We start from the raw sequence: 21,292 nt of genomic DNA, 5'->3' as shown, positions 1-21,292 counted from the left end.
GAGGAGATAGTTGTCTTGTTTTGGGAAACTAAGTTACTAAATGTGAACAGAGTATTAAAAGCGAACAGAAATGACAAAGAAACTGTTTGAAACAATAAACGTTAAGTTGGCTGGCGGAATAAAGTTTATGTAATTTAGAAATGGAACGAAGAAACGGTGAAATGTTCGCAAATGTTGAAACTGTTGTGGTTATACTAAATATTGTCCTCTTTTTGTGCGTTCACTCGCTTTATCAAAATAGTTATTATTTTTGAACCAGCGAAGCAATCCATGCCAATAGATGTTTTGTGAAACGACAATGTAGAGCCGGTAAGTTATTTTAATGTCTGTCGATAGTTATTCTAAATGAGGGGGCCGCGGTGGCTCAGTGTTAGTGTTCACCGTTGGTGCATGGGGTCCTTGGTTCGATCCCAGCTCGCCTCCAAGTGAACTTTTTGGTGGACAGACACCGTGTGCGTGGGTTTTCTCATGGTTCTCCCGTTTCCTCCCACTCTTCATTCCACCATTTCATTCATTTCTCATCGTCACCGTCTCTTTAGCCGGTCACATAACCAGCATAACCGTAGGACGTAAAAGTTGAAGCTATTCTAAATGTTTGTGGTTCATTTCATTGTGTCTATTTAAGGAAGAGAAAAGATCTATACGTTTTATATTCTTGTTCTTATTTTATTCGTGAACCGTAATTTCTGAGGATATTTCTTTCGTGAAGTATAAAATACTATACACTGGACACATACAGGTTAAAATGCTTGTCAAATATCATGCACTGAGCACTACCAATAGAAGTTTATCGTATGTTTTCAAGTTGGACGCAGAAAACGACTCAGAGATTACTCTAAATATTTTGGAACTAGATATTAATGACCCACTAATACTTTCTATAGGTGAAGTTCATGAGTTACATTTTCTGCTGTCTTGTGCAGTAGATGAAGACGATAGTGATCAGGATGACGCGGGCAATGACTGGAGGGACACTTTCGTTTATCAAGGATATTAGAAAAGGTCTTTTGCGTCAAGTAACGGAAGTGCATGTTGAAGAAGAAAGAAAAAAAAATGTTAAGGATATGAACGAACGTCGTACACTGAATATTCTAAATGAATCGACGGAAATATAAGAACGTAACCATTCGTTGTGAGATAAACCGGGACCTTCCAAACGAAGTAAAACAGCAAATGGAAGAAATTCGAAGAGAAACAGAAATTGGAGAAACAAGAATCTCGAAAAGTCGTTACGAAGTTTCCACAAGAAAATAATTAGGAGCCAGTCTGCAATCAGACCTGGCGTGAGAGAAAGTTTACCCCCGGTGATATTTTGAGATTGTTTTTCAATGGTGGAATTATTGATAAAATTTGAAGAGAGACTCGTAATTATGGTATGCAAAAAGGACACATTATTGTTCTGCAGAAGAGATTTTTAAATATTTTGCTATATAATTGATCTCTGGCAACACACTCAATACATACAGACAGATATATTGTTCAACTCCTCCGTGTTCCACAGTGCCCTAGTATCTGACGCCATGCCCCGATATAAGGTTGAACTGCTCCAAATATATATATATATATATTTTCACTTGGATGATAATGCTCAACTTCAGATAGAATTTACAAAGTACATTCACTCGTTGAACACCTCAACAAGAAGATATAACTGTATCACTAATTAGAAACTTTTCGTTAGACGAAGCGATGGAGTCATATTATGATCACCATTATGCCAAACACTTCATTCGTAGGAAGATAGTTCGATATGGATTTAAATTTTGGTATCTTGCGACGTCCACGTGCTCTTCTAGCAGACGAGTCTAAAGAACTAGGTATTTCTTTCGGATTTTTTTTTTTTCGTGACTTAGAGACACATATATGATTTGAAATTTGATGTAACTCGAATGTCTGTAAATTCCCATCCAGATAGCAGAAGAAACCAGATTTGATGAACGATGAACGTGAACATCGTGTGAGTAAAGAACACTCAGCGAATGATCGAGAGAACGAGAAATGTAGAAATTCTAGTGCCTGAAATGCAGGGCCGGATTAAGGGGGGGGGGGCTAGGGGAGCTGTAGCCCCGGGCCTCGAAATGAACAGAGGTCTCCAGTCTCATCAAAATATCAATTGGCTATCTAAAAATTTTCGTAAATAAAGATACAATCTTCATCATGAAATAAAATACGACCAAAAGTATGAAACACATTGCCTTAACTTTCCTACTGTACTTTCGCAGAAATGAATTGGGCGATTAAAAAAGTGTAAAGTGATGGCTTGACTGTTTGGACAGAGAAAATATTGTTTTAGTATTGAGTAAAACGATATAGCAGTATGTTCTTTCTTTTTCTCTTTCTTTCTTCTCAAAATTATTTTCATGTTTCTTTGGAGAAGTACAGTATTACGTATTGATTTTGTATTCATATGTTGAACACCTCGGTGTATTAGTTTTAATTTAAAAGATAAAGGCATTCTTCATTGTAAGCTGAAATAATGTTATACTCTCACAGTTTCAGTTTTTTGGGGTAAGTAAAATACTCCAGTTTATTATATCCTAATGCCCAGTGTATCATATTTCATACATCCCAGAATTGAGGAAAAATTAACAAAATTCAAAAGTTCAATACACCATATATATTACTCGCTTAATATATGTAATAAAAGAAATTTTACTTTAAAAGAAGGGGGAGAGGCAATACTACGTTGAGAAGTGATTGTCTTATTAGGACATGATCAGGGTTGTTAATGGTAACGGAACAAAACCTCTATCACTCTCGCTCTTTCTGTAATTCCACTTGCATTTCAATATAAGTTTTGGTTCCTAACATATAAGGTCCAAGCTCGCTTCTTCTCTTTCCCACTTTCCTGGGTAGTATGATGACGGTGGGTCGTCATCTCCTATCCGTGATCGTATAATATGACCATAGATGCCTAAAGTTAATGCCATGTTCGTAATCCTAATTAGAATTTACTGCAGGGATGACCAACCTTTTAGGGTTGAGATCTAATTCAGAAGTCACTGGCGGTCTGCTTATGTATTCGGTAGTCCACTAGAGGAAATCTTTAAACAATAATAGCGATCGGTACAGATATAACACAAACCACCGCGAGCTACCCCTCACGAACTTGACGGTCGACGCGTTGGCCATCCCCTGATCTACTGCATAGTTCCTGTTTACATATGTTGTCTATTCCTGTTGTATCATAATAAAGAATTTTATTGACACCTTCAGTATTCTTCAGCAGCTCAATATATTTTTACAAATCCTCAATATTTAGGATACGTTTAGCGAGTATCCATCCTTAGGACTAACAAAAAGGCTTAAATTATATTATGCTAAAATTTCGTCAATGCTAGTTGCAGGAATGGCAGTGGATATAACGAAATTATATGAATCCAGTGTCAATACGATGTGGTAATTTAAAATCCTTATTATAATAATGGACTCACACATTAAGTCGACACTCCACACTTGTATAGCTATATGCAAGGTTAATTGCACTTTACTATTACCCTGTTATTTGTATAACGTATGTTTAGTGTATTGCAGGTTATCCAGGATACTCGCCTCTTCATTAGGGTTCCTGTTGCAAAGTGCAATACCTAAACATACGACATCTTGGAAAGTAATGTGACCCTCATTGTAGTCATATCATATAATTATCCATATTGGTGCTTTTGGTGATTTCTCGTAATACAAAATTTATACTAAGAAAAAATAATGAAAATTTGGAGTAATAAAGTTGTTATAATACTAATTTTTTTAGTAGTAATAATTTTCTATACTCTGTTTCAGTTTCCTGATTATGTAATTACTTTCCAATATTTCGTATACTCATTGTACTGGACTTGGCAACAAAAACCTTCAGCAAAGAGCGATTATCTCGAATAACCTTCAATATTATAAACTAACAGGGTATTAGTTAGTAGCAAAGTGCACTTTAACCAGGTACATACTTATACGAGGTGTGATTGGAAAGGAGGATGGAAAAACATCAGATAAAAAAAAAAAAAAAAAAAAAGATATTTTTGATTTAAATCAAATCTTTCTCCTCGTATAATACAAGTCGCGAACTGAAAAACAAAAAAAAGAAAGCATTACGAATTAGTATTAAATGCCAATAATGCCATTTAAGAGAAAGTATTGGGGGTTGAATTTTGAATTAATCCCCAATCGTTAACCTATATCAATCCCAAACAATGTTTCTTAACAAATTTTAAATTATGGCTTTTTTTTGGGGGGGGGGGGGCAAATTATAGACTTTCAGTCAAGCATCATCCCTATTTATCCTAGGATCATGGTTCATACCTCATTCTCTTCAAAATAGAACAGCCTTTAAAACGGTAACATTCACATTTTCCCTATCATGTCCCTGAAGCGGAAAATTTTGAGAGAAGTCGGGATTTTTTCTGATTTTTTTTTTTTCCAAAATTTTGATCCCATCTAAACTCCCCTGTGTTAACGCACAGATCTCAAATTCAACTGGGAAATACTAATGGTGTACTAAATGTGTGTACAAAATTTCAAGCTTCTATCTTGAATAGTAAGGGCGGGAAAAATATTTAACAATGAGCTAAAAACATCCCCACAATACCCCAGATGACCCGGATGTAATATAAAAATTTCCTCAGACATCCCTATTTATCCTAGAATCATGATTTGTACATTATTCTCTTCAGAATAAAACAGTTTCAAACTATACCATTCAAATGTCTCCATCGTGTAGGCTATCTGGGGTTGGAAAATCACGAAAAAAGGGATTTTCTGTTAAGAAATATCCTTTTTTTACTTTTTACCACTCTGTACGGCCTCTGTTTAAAGCAAAGATCTGAAACAAATCTGAGAAATACTAAGGGGTGCAGTGAATGAGTGTCCAAAATTTCAAACTTCTAGATGCAATAGTAAGCTCGAGAAAAATAATATCCCCAAATACCCCAGATTCCCGTATAAAACTGGATCTCAGGTAACAGTTTCCTGAGACATCCCTATTTATCGTAAGATCATGGTTCGTACATCATTCTCTTCAGAATAGATCAGCCTTTCAGATGGTACCATTCCTATGTCTCCATCTTAGGCTGAAAAATCGCGAAGAAAGCTATTTTTTGTTTTAAAAAAAATCCATTTTTTAAGACATTTTTGCCCCTCTGAACCCCCCTGTTTTCACGCAGAGATCTGAAATCATCTGAAAAATGCTAAGAATGCACTGAACGAGTGTGCAGAATTTCAGTATTCTGAATGCAAAATGTAGGCCCGCCAAAAAATAATAAAAATAGGCACAACAAAAAAATATCTTTTTTAAATTTATGATGTCATCACATCCTATGTCTCGACGCAGAGAGGCGTGAAAGCATATGTAACTTGCTCTACAATGCCTTCAGTTCTGAAAAAGCGAAGTAAAAAGTTTTATTGGTACTTTTTTAATCGAATAATGAAAATTTTATCGTATCACCTAAAAATAGGTGATATACCATAATTTAAAAGGTTAAGCGTTAAGGAAAAAGTACAGCAACTCTTATCAAAGTGACAGTTTTTTCCACAAAAGTTACTGATATTTGGCAGGGGCATATTTTTAAGAAAATTGTAACTAGCTTGCGGCATAAAATACATAAATTTTGCCTAAAGTTATAAAATAAAATAAAAATTCGGAGAGGGGATAGGACACTTCTAAATATGCCCTATTATTTGGGAATAAATATATAGACGCGCACGCAAAAGAATCTTCGTCTTAAATGTCGATGGTGATTTCCCCGTTGGAATAGTTAACGATTTACAATATAAACCCTATGTTACGAAGAGAAGAAAACAGGATTGCCTTGTTACCCGTTCAAAACGGGATTTTCCCTAATCATCCTCTGCACGACACTTGTTTTTATACTATGCTGTACATACTGTACGTTTGAGTCTCATTGTATTATGATTATCATCTTCCATAATCGAAATAACAGAACAGAAACGGGACTTTGCTTATTTCACTTTAAATTATTTCGGAGTTTGATTTAAATCAACGATTTTTATTTAAAAAATCAAGTAATTTAAATCTTGATTTAAACCGTGATTTAAATCAGACTGATTTAAATCAATCCACCCTGTTGGAAAGTTTTAAGACAGGGCTTGTAATTTAAAAATGGCAGTACTTACAGGTTATTGTGATGGATCTCCTTCAAAGTAGTCCCCTGCTGAATGAACACAACGATTCCAACGGTGTTTCCACTTCTGAAAGCATTCCTGAAAATTATTTTCCGTGATGGTATGAAGCACTCTCTCCGTATTTGCTTGAATGTCCTCAATTGAGTGAAATATCTTCCCTTTCAATGACAATTTTAATTTGGGAAAGAGGTAGAAGTCGGCCGTGGCCAAAACTGGGGAATACGGGGGTTGCGGAAGCACAGGAATGTTGAATTTGGCCAAAAATTCCTGGATCGAGAACACACAATGTGTTGGTGCATTGTCGTGGTGGAGAATCCAGTTTTCTTTACAGAGGGCAAGCCTTTTCCGCCGCACATTTTCGCGCAGACGCTGAAGGACACTTTAGTAGTATTCCTGGTTGACTGTCTGCTCCCTAGGGGCAAATTCATAATACACGATACCCTTAGAATCGAAACAATGACCAACATTGTCTTCACATTCAACAGATTTTGTCACGCTTTCTTTGGTCTTGGTGAATCTGGACTCTTCCACTGAGAAGATTGGGCCTTTGTTTCTGGGTCATACCCATAAACCCATGATTCATCACCTGCTATTACCCGATTCAAGAAATCTGAGTCCATTTAGGCTCGATTAAACAGTTCTTGGGACAGTTCAAGTCTGTGTTGTTTCTGCTCGTGTGACAACACTTTTGGAATGAATTTCGCGGGCATTCGACACATGTTCAAATCATCAGTTAAAATTGACTGAACCGCATAGAAACTTAACTCCCTAATTGTAACTCTACGGTTTGAGCGCACTAAATCCCCAACTTTCGCAATGTTTTCGTTAGTTTTTGATGCCGAAGGCCGCCCAGACCGGGGGTTATCCTCGACTGACTTGAGGCCATCTTTGAATCTGTAAAACCAGATAAACACGTTTGACCGGCTCAGACATTTGTCTCCAAAAGCTGTTTCTAACAGTTCGTAAGTCTCCGAAGCAGACTTACCAGTTTTAAAACAAAAAACGCGTTGTTCCAATTTTCCTTCCATTTTGCGCACTTAAAAATCCGTCAAGACACATACATATACGCTCGCACTCAACTGGTTGCTATGCCGTACTGAATAAAGATATCTCGGTGCATGTTTCAACATGTCTCAAGGACACACCAAGCCACCGCTTCCATGCTAACGGGCGATTATATCTACTCCTCCTGAGCAGTGTTGCAAACTGTCTTAAAACTGGCCAATCACACCACGTACAATTGTGAGGTGCATCTTTCACTGTAATGGGGTTTCTATAAACATCAAATCGTATGGCAATAAGTTCATATAATTTCGTTAAATCCACTGGTGTTGCTGCAATTAGCATGTGACGAACTTAATTACATAGTGTAATTTAAGTATGTTTTTTGCTTCTGAGGATGGTACTCGCTAAACGTATTCGATACTGAGGACCTTTGAAACAATATTGATTTGCTGAGGAATATTAAAGAAGTCAGTAAAATTCTTTATTATGCTATACTAGGTAACATGTTTCTCACGTTCTATAAGGAATTATTTGTTCGGTTGGATGGCTTGAGAGAGAAATCGAAAATTAGCTAGTACACTTGAAATACGGATGGGCTGCAACGTAAGAGATTTCAATATGAATTATATTTAGTAATTGTCGAAATTCCTATGTTTCATTAACAGAAATGCGTGGAAGTCAGAGTTACTTTCTATATATTTACGTCTAGCATGGTTAATTATATGAAAAAATGTTCATAATTTAATAACCATTATGTATAATTTTATCATTGCTAAGACTTATTATTTATTATTTTACTTAAACAAACTATTTGCTGAGCAAAACAATATATTACATAAAAAACTACATGCGTGTTACAGTTTCGCCAACTAACATTTTGGCTTCATCAGACACATGATAGTGTCTGATGAAGCCAAAATGTTAGTTGGCGAAACTGTAACACGCATGTAGTTTTTTATGTAATATATTGTTTTGCTCAGCAAATAGTTTGTTTAAGTATATACATAGCAAAGCTTCTACTTATGGATAATATTATTATTTTAGCTCAGGGTATGCTTCCTCATCCAGCTGCTGGTCCTGTGAGACCTTTATTTCAACCTCGACCCGTTCCGCAACCTCCGTCAAAACTACTTGAATGGCAGCAGGGACCTCCAATAGAAGCGAAAGTTGGAACTGTAATACGAATGCCTGCACCACATCATGCTACTGCTCCTGCGCCGGTACAAGTAGATTCTATTCCGGGCGGTAAGTATAATAGTGCATAATGGTGCTGTTGATACATCATGAGAAATCTTAAAATTACAATATGTTTTTCTAGTCCCACCGGATTTTAAAATGTCATAGATTCCAAACCGAAAATAGCATCAACATAAACTCAAAAGCAATTGATTTTTATCAATCTCAAAATTGAAAATTGTGTGGCTGATCAAAGCACAAACTTAGTAATGCACAGGCAGGCCGGAGACCTTGTTTCAATTATTAGCCCAGTCGTGCATTTTTTTTCACCCTTTGAATGTAATTGAGAAACGTTCCTTAAGCGTCAGAATTTGGGGACGATTCATCCGTCTAATCTATCTATTACCAAGAATTGTCCATGTAAGTACCAAGAGAGGGATGTAGGAAGAGAGGGTACGCTATTTTCTTGCAAGTAAACAAACATCATGTATAATTAGTAATTAATACAATGGGATGCATACCTACTATCTGTAAGTAAAAGTTCTCATACTTCAAAATATCCAAAAGAAAAGTTGTATACGGTTTTGAGGTACTCTTTGCCTTTTCCTTGGCGTATCTGTAGAAAAACTTGCTGGTACATATGCTAATGTATGAAATTTTGTCTTTTTTCATTTTGAAATTCGGTGGTAAGATTCTTTTCCCTTCCAAATTTACTATATGGCTAATGAATATCCGTAATTATATTCTACGTAAAATCGCAAATGACACACTCAATTGAAGATCTTGAATTGATATTCAGTTAATGAACTTGGACCACAAACCACTCGCGCTAACTGATGGTATGTAGACAGAATTGTTTAAACTTTAATCACTTAAACATAGAAGTTCGTGCTGTGTAAGAAAATTTGTGAATATGGAAACTATAAACGAACTTTTTATTCCTCTGTAGAGTTTACCGTATTTTTGTGTAGATGCACGGAGTAAGAGGTGAGGTGTGCGTTGAAACTGCGCGGATTTTGTCTTTCAGATGTTTTAAGGTTTGAGAATGTTTATTTAGCATCAGCATTATGTATACTTAATCTGTGAAATTCTGGAATTTGAAAAATTTGCAGATACAGATTTTCATCAGTAGTTTCGTTCTCGAAGAAGAATATGCCTAGTAAATGATCCATGTAAATAGCGTATTATATGTTAACCTTGGGGTTCTCATGTTTCCGTTCATTTGTTTGAAACTTATTTTATAATCCTGCTCACAAATTCTACTTGTATATTTACTTCACCCGACACGTAAAAAGTAACCTTATTTGAAAACGCAACAAATCCAACATTGGAACATCGTTTTGCATACAGTTAATCATAATCTCGTACAATTCGATTTGAATGTCATAATTGTCCTCACTTGCATCTTGTTATCATTAAGTTCTTATGCATTCAATATCTTGTATGTTGTTGTATTGTCATTCATTCGTAAATTGCGTATACCTTCTTGCGTATTTAACTAAGGATGAGTCCAAAGTTGAACCTTGAATATGCTGATAACCTATATATTTCCCGAAAACGTTTGTAGAGCAAGTTCCAAAACAGGTATCAATTCCTTGCCCGGAAGTGACCACACCCCTTCAGGGTTGGAAATATATAGAACAACTTGACCTATACGTCCTATATATCAGAGTGCTCCGCATGACCAGTAGACTAAGAACACAATATGCACTATCCAATTATATCCTATAGAAAGGTAATAAACCAATGAACTGATTATTCCACTATAAATATTCTATATTAAAGAACCTCACTATCACGCCGTAGAGTGATCGTGAGGGAGTGTGAGTTATATGGCCCTTACACCTTAAAAACAAAGGCAAAGTCCTGACAGCACCATCTTGCCAGGTCCGTGATGTGTGAATTACATGGCTCTTAACAATAGCGAAAAACAAAAGCCAAGCTCCGGCAAACAACATCCAGCCGGCACCTTCTTCCCTCTTATTGCCCGGGTCTTGTCGTGGCTAGAGGGCTTAAACCCTGGAGTGTGACCAATCGGGTTTATATAGCTAAAAAGAAAGATCTGTTCGGATCGAGTAAATGAACTCAAATTATCACCACGACTAGTTTTTAGCAAAATCCGTTGAACGTTTTTATACCATGTGGCCTATCAAACAACTCGTCTAGATGAGCAGTTGACGAATATATAATGAATGTACTGATCTGATAACGTATATACTGTAGCTGAAATCAAGGAAAATACAGAAATTGAAATACGTACGCCGAATGTGTCACATCTAGCTATAACGATGAATCACATTAGTTGTGATACCAAATTACTTGCTGTTGACTTGATATTATGAGTATACTTTTCTCATCTTTTTATAGGTCCATCAGTATAGGATATTTATAGTGATTTTTGTTTGTTTGTTTATTACCTTGGTATAGCATATAACTTGGTAGTGCATATTATATTCTTAACCTTCTAATCATGCGGAGTACTTAGATATGTAAGACATATAGGTCAAGTTGTTCTATACATTTCCAACCCTGAAAGGGTGGGGTCATTTCCGGGCAAGGAATTGATACCTGGTATGGAAATTGCTCGACTAACCCTTTCAGGAAATATATAGGTTATCCCAGATTCAAGGTTCAACTTTGGACTCATCCGTAGTAAGATAACTACTTGCATGGATGACTACTTGATCACTGCAAATCAGCAACATTTTTTCTTTCTTCAGATTACCTTTTTATGTTTCTGTCATCCAAAGATTTATTTTTGTAGATTGTGAAATTTTCTGTGCTCTGCATCACACGTTAGCACACAACAGAATATTGTCTTTTGAACCACATCCATCTTCTGATTAACTGATTACTGCTGCTTTCTTATTCTTGCCACTCTGACATCGTGATGTTTCTTGTTCCAAAATATTAAATTATCACATTCACTTTACTGGTTATTTTATGACTGTACGCGCGGAACCTGTGCCAATCCCAAATCTGGGTGGACTTCTGAACATGGCACATAGAGAAAACACAATCCCCAACTTACATCATGAATTTAAATTTCGGTTTTTTTATGAAATGAGAAAAATTTAGTGAGCAAGAGACGAGACAGGCATATCTGTTGCACAAAAGCCATAGAAGGCACTATTTTCTGCCGTGTAAAGTTCAAATAGTACTATATTGCTTTTTATAGCTCAGGAAAAGTTCATCTAAAAAGAATAAAAAGTTCTAAAGCCCATTCCTTTTATTGTGATTTATATGTAAAGATTTCACTTTTTTTCTTTTGTCGTTTTCTTTTTATTCGTATTTTGTAATGAAAGCAGTTCTGTTGACAGTAGATGTTTTCTTTTGTAGTGCCACAGGTGCCTCCGTTCCAGGCCAATTTACTTCCGGCGCCACCTGCTCCACCAGAGCATATAGTAACCGAACAAGATAGACAAATGCATTTGCAATATGAACAATGGCTTAGGCATCAACAACAGACTTATGCGGCACAGTTGAAGTATTACGAAACTGAGGTTAACAAACGAAGGAAAGCGAAAAAGGTGAGTAAGCGTGTTATTGAAAACAAATGTATGCTCTGCTTAAATACAGTAAAATTGTATCTATATTAAACGTCACTGGATTGAAAATTAGTTGTTTATGGTAATCTGATCTCAGCCCTATAAACCTTAGACATACGAAGAATTTTGGAAGATGAAGTGTATGTTGTAAGAATAAGGATTAACAACTCTTACAACATACATTATAGATAATTATTCAGCTGCTGCTCTGGAACAACATTCGTTGATAATCCAAAGATGAATGACGCAATGTTTGGAAGATTGAGTTAAGAAGGTGACAGACGTGAAACTCTTGAGAAATTAATAATAATACTAATAATGATGATTTGTTATTCCATTGTATCTCATTCCATAAAACTATTTGGTATATGAAAAGTTAACCCAAAGAGGAAGTCTCTGTGGTCTTATCCTTGAAGTTGTCCAAATATTTAGTTGATCCAACATTTTTTCTTTTTTCCCCTGAGGGGTTTATTCTGGAAGTTGATAAGCTGCACTGCTCTGTTTTTAATAACCTACCATAAATATTAATTTTTTCTTTGTATTATATTTTTATTTACATTTTCCTCTCAGCTGATAAAAATTTCTTTATCTATAAGTATGGATATTTGAATGAATCCCGCTTTATAATAATAATAATAATAATAATAATAATAATAGAGAAAAATGTTAGTAAGTGCAGAGAAAACTAAATACTTGGAAATTGCCAGAATCGTAATATGGCAAATTATGGATGCGTTAGAATATGAAATAATACTTTTAATAAAGTGGATATTTTCAAATACCTAGGATCAGTATTAATAGACAAAAAAATATTCACGAAGAAATTAAATGTCAACTAAAAGCAGGGAATTCGTGTTATTATTCAGTTCAAAATATTTTGTTGTCGCGAATTCTGTCAAGGAATTTGAAGCTTAAAATACATAAAACGATAACCATGTCTGTTGTGCTGTATGCGAAACATGGTCGCTTACTCTGAGGAAAGAATGTAAACTGGAAGTATTTGAGAACAAGATCCTGACACGAATATTCGGACTCAATAGGAACGGGAATGGGGAATGGCAGAAACTTCATAACGAGGAACTACATAATTTATATGGTTTACCCAACATTGTTAGGTCGTCAAGTCTAGGAGGCTTAGGTGGGCAGGTCACGTAGCTAGAAAATACAAACGCTTTCAAAGTCTTGACTGGAAAACTAATCGGAAAACGACCATTAGGTAGATCTAGGCGCAGATGGGAGGACAATATTAAGATGGATCTCGCAGAGATAGGAATACAAAGTAGAAACTGGATCCAGTTAGCTAAGGATGGAAGTCAATCGAGAGATTTTGTGAGCGCGACATTGAACTTCCGGGTTCCATAGGCCATAGAGTTATTATTACTATAATAATAATAATAATAATAATAATGTGTAAATATCTGTAGATTGTGGAAATTGAAAAATTGCTTTGATAGTTTGCCAATGTTGTCTTAATAGAAAAAAGTCCTATTCTCAAAGTGTTTATAAAGTTCTGTGTGAAGGTTGAGGCGTTGATTTTGAAGGTTTTCACATTCAGAAATGATGTGATTGATTGTTCCTAGTCCTTTACCACAGAGTAGTATGTTCCTTCCTGATCTGAAGTATCGTGTTCGTCGGTTTTCTCGGGGTGCTCCCCACCAATTTGTCTATCATTCACTTGCGTTAGTTATCCGCTTAAAGGGCATAATCGTTAAACTGAAGAAATTTATTTTTTCTAAAATAGTTTCTCACTGAACGTAAACGGTGAAATTTGAGATTTTGACCAATTTTTACATATTACCAAGGCATGATTTCGTATTATGGACCAGTAATATTTACCTGTTTTTCTTCTTCTTATTATTATTATTATTATTTTATTTATTTATTTATTTTTGTAATTTCCATTTATTTATATTCTAAAATTTCTTTTGATATACTTATAATTATGAGTTGCGCTTTCATGGTATATTCCGTCCGCAAAATTATTTTCTTTTCGCTTTGAATTTCGTTGTTAATCGTTGAATAAACCATTTTAAAAATTCTCAATTTTGCCATATTAAGCACTGAGTAATATAATAGTTAGCGTTTCTATTGAGCAGATATCAGTTCAGGTAATTTTTTGATTTTTTTTTTTTTCATCTTACTAGCTTTTATTTGTAAAATAAAAGTTTTGTCCTTTTATGTGTGCTTGTGCACAAAATTCGTTAGTTAAATAATACGAAAAACGCGACCATAGTGATGGACGCCACAATTAATAAAATGTTATTAGTGTGTTAAAAAATACATATAGTTTTGTAGTTTTTTTTTAAAGCAAATGCATAAATCAGCATAACAATATCATCTGTCCATATCCTACCTATACTGAGATGAGATCGTTTTATTGTTTTATGTACTCCGTGCTCATAGCAAGGTTATGATTTAATTGAAAACGTGTGGATGATGTTTGGCTTTTGCCTTAAGCTTGTTGAAATCTTACTGTAATAGTTGACCCCTCATCTTTTCGTGTGATATTTTTTTTTTTTTTTTTTTTCTCAAGAGTTGAGATGTAAAAGTATTACTTCTCGTACGCAGAAACTATATATTCAATCCATTACTTAACCAATCGTCAGGCAAAATTATCAGTTGGTCCGCGATGGCTCAGTTGTAGAGAGTTCACCTCTGGTGCATGGGTCTTTGGTTCGATCCCAGCTCGCGCCAAGTGAACTTCGTGGTGAACAAACACCACTTGCTTGGATTTTCTCGGTGTTCTCCCGATTTCTCCAACTTTCTTCATTTCATCATTTTCTTTATTTCTTATAATCACAGTTTTCTTTAGCCTAGCTGGAATAACTGTGGAACGTAAAACTTCAAGATTTCATTTTTTGCAGAATTGAAGACTCTCTGTAGAAAACAATGTAAGTGCCGCCTTGAAATTGTTACACTTCTTTTATTTTTTAAATACGTTTATGCCTTAGTTAGATTTTTATACATAGCTTCACTTCGTTGTATGCTAGGTTGTATTTCTAAGCAATAGTATTTTCTATTTCGTGACGCTTGGGCACAATTTACTCTCTTTTGTCTCTACTGTTACAGTAACTGTTGTTTTTGGCACTTACATTGTTTTCTACAGCGTGTCTTCAATTGTTAGTTTCTTATCCTCACCGCAAAATGAGTTTTCCGAAACTGCCTCTAAATTACTTTTCTTCTAAGTTAAGAACTAAACAAAACCACTTTTTTTCACATTCAAGAGCGATAGATCCACTCTTTTCTATTGAGTGTTAGGCAGTAAAAGGAAATAATCGAAGGCTAAGAAATTAGTTATTTGACTTTATCTTGTTCATTATAGCTTTGGAAATAATCGGCAGTATTAATAAAACAAATCATGTTCATTATAGATTTGGAAATAATTGGCAGTATTAATAAAACAAATCATGTTCATTATAGCTTTGGAAATAATTGGCAGTATTAATAAAACAAATCATGTTCATTATAGCTTTGGAAATAATCGGCAGTATTAATAAAATAAATCTTGTTCATTATAGCTTTGGAAATATTCGGCAGTATTAAAAAAGAAAACTGATCAGAGTACCTAATATATATTAATAATACTTGCGTAACAGTTTTCGATAATTAATCCCAAGAATAACAACTTAAACGTACACAGAAAGTGCAAGGAAGGAGTATGATAATAGATAATCTCAACCGTGTGCGCCCTTGGTTAGTTCCATAGAATTAAAGTGTGGTGATAGGTAATCTATGACTATACAACCATACAGATATTTCAATAAAGGCAATGTAAAGGTTTCATTAAAATTTTACCAGCAGTTCTTAAGTGAGATAAAGTGAAACGTATGTACGTAGGCTACCTTTTTAAATTTCTAATGATACGCAGAGCTCTTAATTTGTATTCAGTATTGTAGTAAAAAGTTGCATTGAAGTCAAAACTATAATAATGAAATACTTTGTTCCTTTCAGTCTTTAAATAGTAAGCAGCGGCAGTTGAGAAAGAACGGTCAAGAGTTGGCAGAACCGGATGCTTTAGAGTTGGAGAGAATATCTCGTGAACAGGCTTTGCTTCAGAAGCATTTGGACCAGGCTCGAAAGCAAAGTCGACAGCATAGCATGACAATACAGGTTAGTCAGTTCACGATTTGCTGTTCTTTCGAAATTTCTTCTGTTTGTAATTATAGCAGTGATCTATATATATAAAAAGGAAGTAGACCCTTTTACTCACTCAGCATTAAATTCGTTGGGTGAAGGTACTTGAAATTACAAACATGTTCTTTCTTTTTTGTCCTAAACTGCGAAGAAGATGGAGTTTCGTGAAATATAACCTCTCATGGTGGAAGGAAGGTTAAATATTTTCCAGTTCTTTTACCAGACTTTCGAAATTATTGGAAGAAAAAGGTTATTAGATCCAATATTATGGATAATTTTTTTTTCACTTATACATGTGTTGAAAGAGTGAATATGTTTGTAAGAAATTTGGCATATAGGTGCTTGTTTTATGTATGTGAATATATTTGGTGGCACGAATCTGGACATTCTATAATGAAGGGGTAGATCTTTGAACCGTTGACCGTGAAGGGATTAATGCACAAGAAGGGGGCTCCCTATGCTTCACATGATATAATCTGTGGCTCACTTGCATGAATTCAATAAGGTGAACGTAGAAGGAAAAGTGAACGCGGAAGTTCGAAAAATAAGTTCTTGAAAGTTCCCTAATCAAAAACTACGGGACCTCAGGAGTTCAACTAATTGTAGAAAAAACAATATTTTATCTACATATCAATGTTTACGAATTGTATAATACTCTGTGCAATTTAGAAGAATGTACTGAGTAGCAGAAATATTTCTACTGCCTTATTATTCAACGCAGAAGCACTACGTTGAACTTACTGGAACGTTTTACGCAGAAGTGCTTATCATAAGACTGATCATTTATTGTACCTGCTTGGAGTAATCTTACAATAAATGGTGTTATTGAGATCCGTTATTCAAATATGAATATTTTGGAGATCACCGTAGCTCAGCAGTAGAGTACTTACCTCTGGTACAAGATTCCTTGTTTCTCCCATTTACTCCCAAATTCTCATTCCACCAATTTTGTCGTAAGCATTCACTTCCATTAATCATCTGTAGAGGCACGAGCTTTTCTCAATGCGCGATAAAACGGAATGCGTCAGAATTAAGTGATTTTCAGTTTCTTGACGTTTTATGATACTCTATGTGTATTTTCACTGATACAACGCGAAATTGGCAGTTTCGCGCGAAATTTCTAACAATACGCGATATAACCCGAAATTTTAAAAATACGTTTTCATTACTTTAAAAATGCTAGTTTTCCGGTGACGAAACGGTAAAACGTGGCATGAACTGTGCATCTTGAGTGATTAGGATACGACTATAGGGAACATGTTGCTCGTTAGCTATCACCGTCGACGCTGGATGGGGAGTCCCGAAGTGGATTGTTTGAAGTTTGTTGTAAATGCACTTACATATGTGTAGCTTCCAACAAGCAATGCTAATTGTGAGAGATTATTTTTTTTTCTAAGTATGGACTGATGATAAGTGACAAATGTACAACAATGAAGGAGGGAAATGTGGAAACATGTAACATGCTTATGTTTAATGCTTAAATGTAACTTGTGCTTTTAGAAGACAGCAAAACTTTCCTACTCATAGTAAGTTTAGTTACTGATTTTCCTCAGTTTGATTTAAAATATATATATATATATAATTTTCTATAAATGAAATTGATATTGTCAAGTGAAATATTCAGTGTATTTTGTTTTTAGGTAATTACTGGTTTATTTTTATAGTGATCTATGAATAAAAGGAACAATTGTAAAAAATGTCAGCGAATTCTTTTCCACAAGAGCTACAAAATGTGAAACTTTATTTGGAAAATGCGACAAAAATGCGAATACGAAAAACGAAACGCGAAATTTTCAAATTCTTAATGCGAAAAACTCGTGCCCCTAATCATCTGCCTCCCTTAGCCTATAGATATTTCGTTTAATTTTCATGGATATTTTGATAAAGATTTCTGGATTCGTTATTATTTCTCGAGTCACTTTACCCGGTTCCATAGCTTTTGAGCTAGGACACTTCAAGAAATTATTATTTGCTTTTTCAGAAATTTATAGTTCGGAAAGGTCCTGTCTGTGTATGTTAGAACTTATATCATCCACTTGTATCTATATCTATATATATATAAAGATGTGATCAAAAAATACGGTGAATGAATGTTTTAAGCAGCAACTGTTGACGCTACAATCATTTGACGTAATTTGTCCGATAGCCTGATCCTTTGAGACAGTCAGCGTCAAGTTGGAACACGTTCTGACTTCTCGATCAGCGTCCATAGCCACTAGAGTAAGGTTGTGATTACAGTCTCTGTTGCGCATCAACAACGCGTGAACGTTTCAAGGTGCAAAAAAGTGCCAAAGAAACATGAAATGTTGAGATTGGTGTATGGCAATAATTCTGTAGCTCTGAAAACCGTTTACAAGTGGTATGAGCAATTTAAAAGCGGAAGTGAGTCGGTAGAAGAAGCAGTATTCGGAACGTTCATTAACCTCAAAAACAGAAGAAAACGTGCAAAAAGGGGCAAAAATTGTTTGTTCAAATAGGGTAGTAACTATTCCAGAGCTTTCCAAAGAACTAAACATCTTGTGCGGGTCCGGCCAAAGCATTTTAACCGCCGATTTGGAAATGAGAAGAGTGAGTGCGAAATTCGTTCCCCGACTTTTGACTGACGAACAAGAGTTTTTGGCCGAAGCAATATTTGGCTGTACATATCCAGCGTACTCTCCAGATATAACATCACGCGACTTCTGGTTCTTCTCAAAAATTAAAACCATGCTTAAAAAAAAATGTTTGGACACGATTCCTGACATCGAGAGAACCATGACAGAGCAGCTGAACGCCATTCCAAAAAGAAGCCTTCCAGAAATGCTTCCAGTCATGGACTCAGCATTGGGATAAGTGCATTGCTAGCCAAGGGCAGTACTTTGAAGGAAATTAAATTCCATGTAAGCTTAGTTATTACTTTGTTTCTAATAGAATTATCCACCGTATTTTTTGATCACACCTCGTATATATAGATATATAAAATCATCTTCCCAAGTTTGATTTCGGAGCTTGTATTTACTACTATGGAAGGAAACGTTACAATGAAGTTAAGATTAAATGTTTTAAGGTTTTCAAGTATAAAATTCTTTATTAACAACGGACGAAATAGTTAATACATGTATTTGTATATCTTTCCAGGATTATCAAAACAAACAGCAAAAGAGACAAGCTATAATCGGAACTCCACCACAAGCAGTAGGAGGAGTCATCCACACTCAGCACTCACCTCTTGGTCCACCTCCAACTTCTGCTCCATCTCCTATTCATCCATCTACTCCACAGTCCCCAATGATGTCCCCGTCACCATCGTTGGGGCCGTGCCCCTCGCCTATGTTACAACAGTCACCATTACATAGCCCCCTAGCTCATAGTCCTGGTCCGGGTGCTGTGCTCCAACACAGTCCGAATCCAGCGAATCAGATGTCACCACATAGTCTTCAGCCTTCGCCTAGGATGGGAACGCCACATTCTCAGGTAGGTTCAAATTCCTAACTGCTTCGTATTTCGTTGTTGCAATAGAAATATTAGTATCTAATTATTTCATACACATTAAATGAAATAGAAAATATCATTCGGCTGGATTTAGAATCCAAACCTTTGGCTTATCCGTCCAGTTGCAGATTTTCTCTCAGAAATTAATTTAGTTGTAGAGAATTAGGTACAAAACAAATCGTTGTTTTCTGCATTTCTCTGTGTAGACGTAACGAGTTAATGTTTTTTTTTTTTCTGAACGAGTTAACGGTTTTTTTTCTGAACTGCTAATGGAATATGTAAACAGTGTGTTGACATTAACGAAACATGTTATGACCTTTTGCGGAAATCGGATTTCTTACTTCGAAAGTATACAAAACGACGATGTAAGGAAATAGTTGGATAGCACTTGGACAGTAAATTGCACTGGCTGGTAGAAAAGTTTCTACTACCACATTATGTGTAAATGACAACTGGTAAGAAAAAGATAAAACGTATAAAAAAAGAACATTAAGATGATTTTTAAAATTACCTTATTTCAGGTGTTTTAAAACCAAATTGCTATTCCTTTCGGTTGTTGGGACTGCTACTTTGCTCCGAGATACGATATGTAGAGTTGTACAAGAGCTTCTGGATAAGTATAGATTAAAAGTATCAGGTTGCCTAAAAAGTGTTGAGCCCTTGGAGCTCAAAATTGAGACTAGATTTATTGTGATTTGAAAATAACTTGATGAAACCACGTATGTACAGTTTTGTTCGATGACCTTCCGCCATTCTTTTCAACACCATCATGATTTCCATAGGCCTTTTTTTAAAAACTAATTTAAATCCATTCCGGTAGCTCTGCAGAGACAGAAATAAATAAGTCTGACGATGCTAGGTTCAGACTATATGGTGGATATATTAGAGCTTCTCAGCCATGTTTTCTCAATTTCTAATTGGTTGTTAAATATGTATGCGCTCTGACATTTTTTTTAGCATGGTATACGACACCTTTTTTGTTGACCAGTTCCGACCGTTTCTTTTGAATTGTTAGGCTCATTTGGCGCCAATTGTCAACAGTACAGATTCGAGTTTATCTTTCTGCCCGCGATAGAAGCTCGTAGTGCACGAGCCCTTCCAATACCAACAAACGCACTACATAGTCTTAATGGGCGTCAGTGTGGGCGTTGCTACAGACTATGGAGCTTCTCTCTTCGACCACGCTTATTTCTTCGCACATCATAGGTTATTCACTTTTATCACTCGTGATCAATTGCTCCAGAAGTAGCTCGAGTTTATTACGTTTCAGTAGAGATTCGCTAATAGAAATTCGATCTTTCTAGTCGAATCGAGTGGCACTTAAACGTCGAGCTTCTTTTGGTAACCAGCTTTCTCCAAATGGTTTAACGCTGTTTGTTGATGAATGTTTAGGTCATCGGCAATGTCACGTCTGTTTACTTCCTTGCTGGACTTTCGTCAGAATATTATCCATTTTTTCTGTAATTGGTCGCCCTCTGCGAGGAGTGTCTTGGACACCGAAATTTCCAAACCAAAAGCAACTAAACCGTCTTTTGATAATTGCTTCTTATAATGTATCTTGCCTATAAACAGCACAGATTTTTTCACGGGCATTCCAGCATGCACCCACCTGGACGCTTTACACATTATGTCTATATATATAATATATAATGTTAGGATGGTCCTTATTTTCACATGTCTGAAAGTTCAGCCTCTGACCCCGCGAGCTTCTTTCTCTGAAAAACAATTTTCTGTGAAATTTGAATGAAATTGAGTAATATTTAGAGGTGGCTCAAGCGACTTGAAGTTTATTACCTAGTCTGCCGCAGAACACAATCAAGTTGTAT

The 21,292-nt window shown here is 35.6% G+C and overlaps 1 protein-coding gene across 10 annotated transcripts in view; it reads left to right on the top strand.

Annotated features, from left to right (window-relative positions):
* LOC145678807 (histone-lysine N-methyltransferase 2C-like) overlaps positions 1–21,292 on the top strand; it is a 262,032-nt gene that overhangs the window by 169,490 nt on the left and 71,250 nt on the right. For all 10 annotated transcript variants that reach the window (XM_081749328.1, XM_081749335.1, XM_081749329.1 and 7 more), the window contains 4 exons: positions 8,182–8,382; positions 11,653–11,843; positions 15,813–15,971; positions 19,113–19,448. In XM_081749328.1, coding sequence (XP_081605454.1) covers positions 8,182–8,382; positions 11,653–11,843; positions 15,813–15,971; positions 19,113–19,448 — 887 coding nt within the window. The remainder of the gene's footprint in view (positions 1–8,181; positions 8,383–11,652; positions 11,844–15,812; positions 15,972–19,112; positions 19,449–21,292) is intronic.

Source organism: Thermobia domestica, chromosome 2 (genome assembly GCF_964235325.1).
Source record: "Thermobia domestica chromosome 2, izTheDome1.hap1.1, whole genome shotgun sequence".
Taxonomy (NCBI): Eukaryota; Metazoa; Arthropoda; class Insecta; order Zygentoma; family Lepismatidae; genus Thermobia; species Thermobia domestica.
The sequence above is the reverse complement of the archived record's forward strand: the minus strand, read 5'-3'. Positions and strand labels throughout refer to the sequence as shown.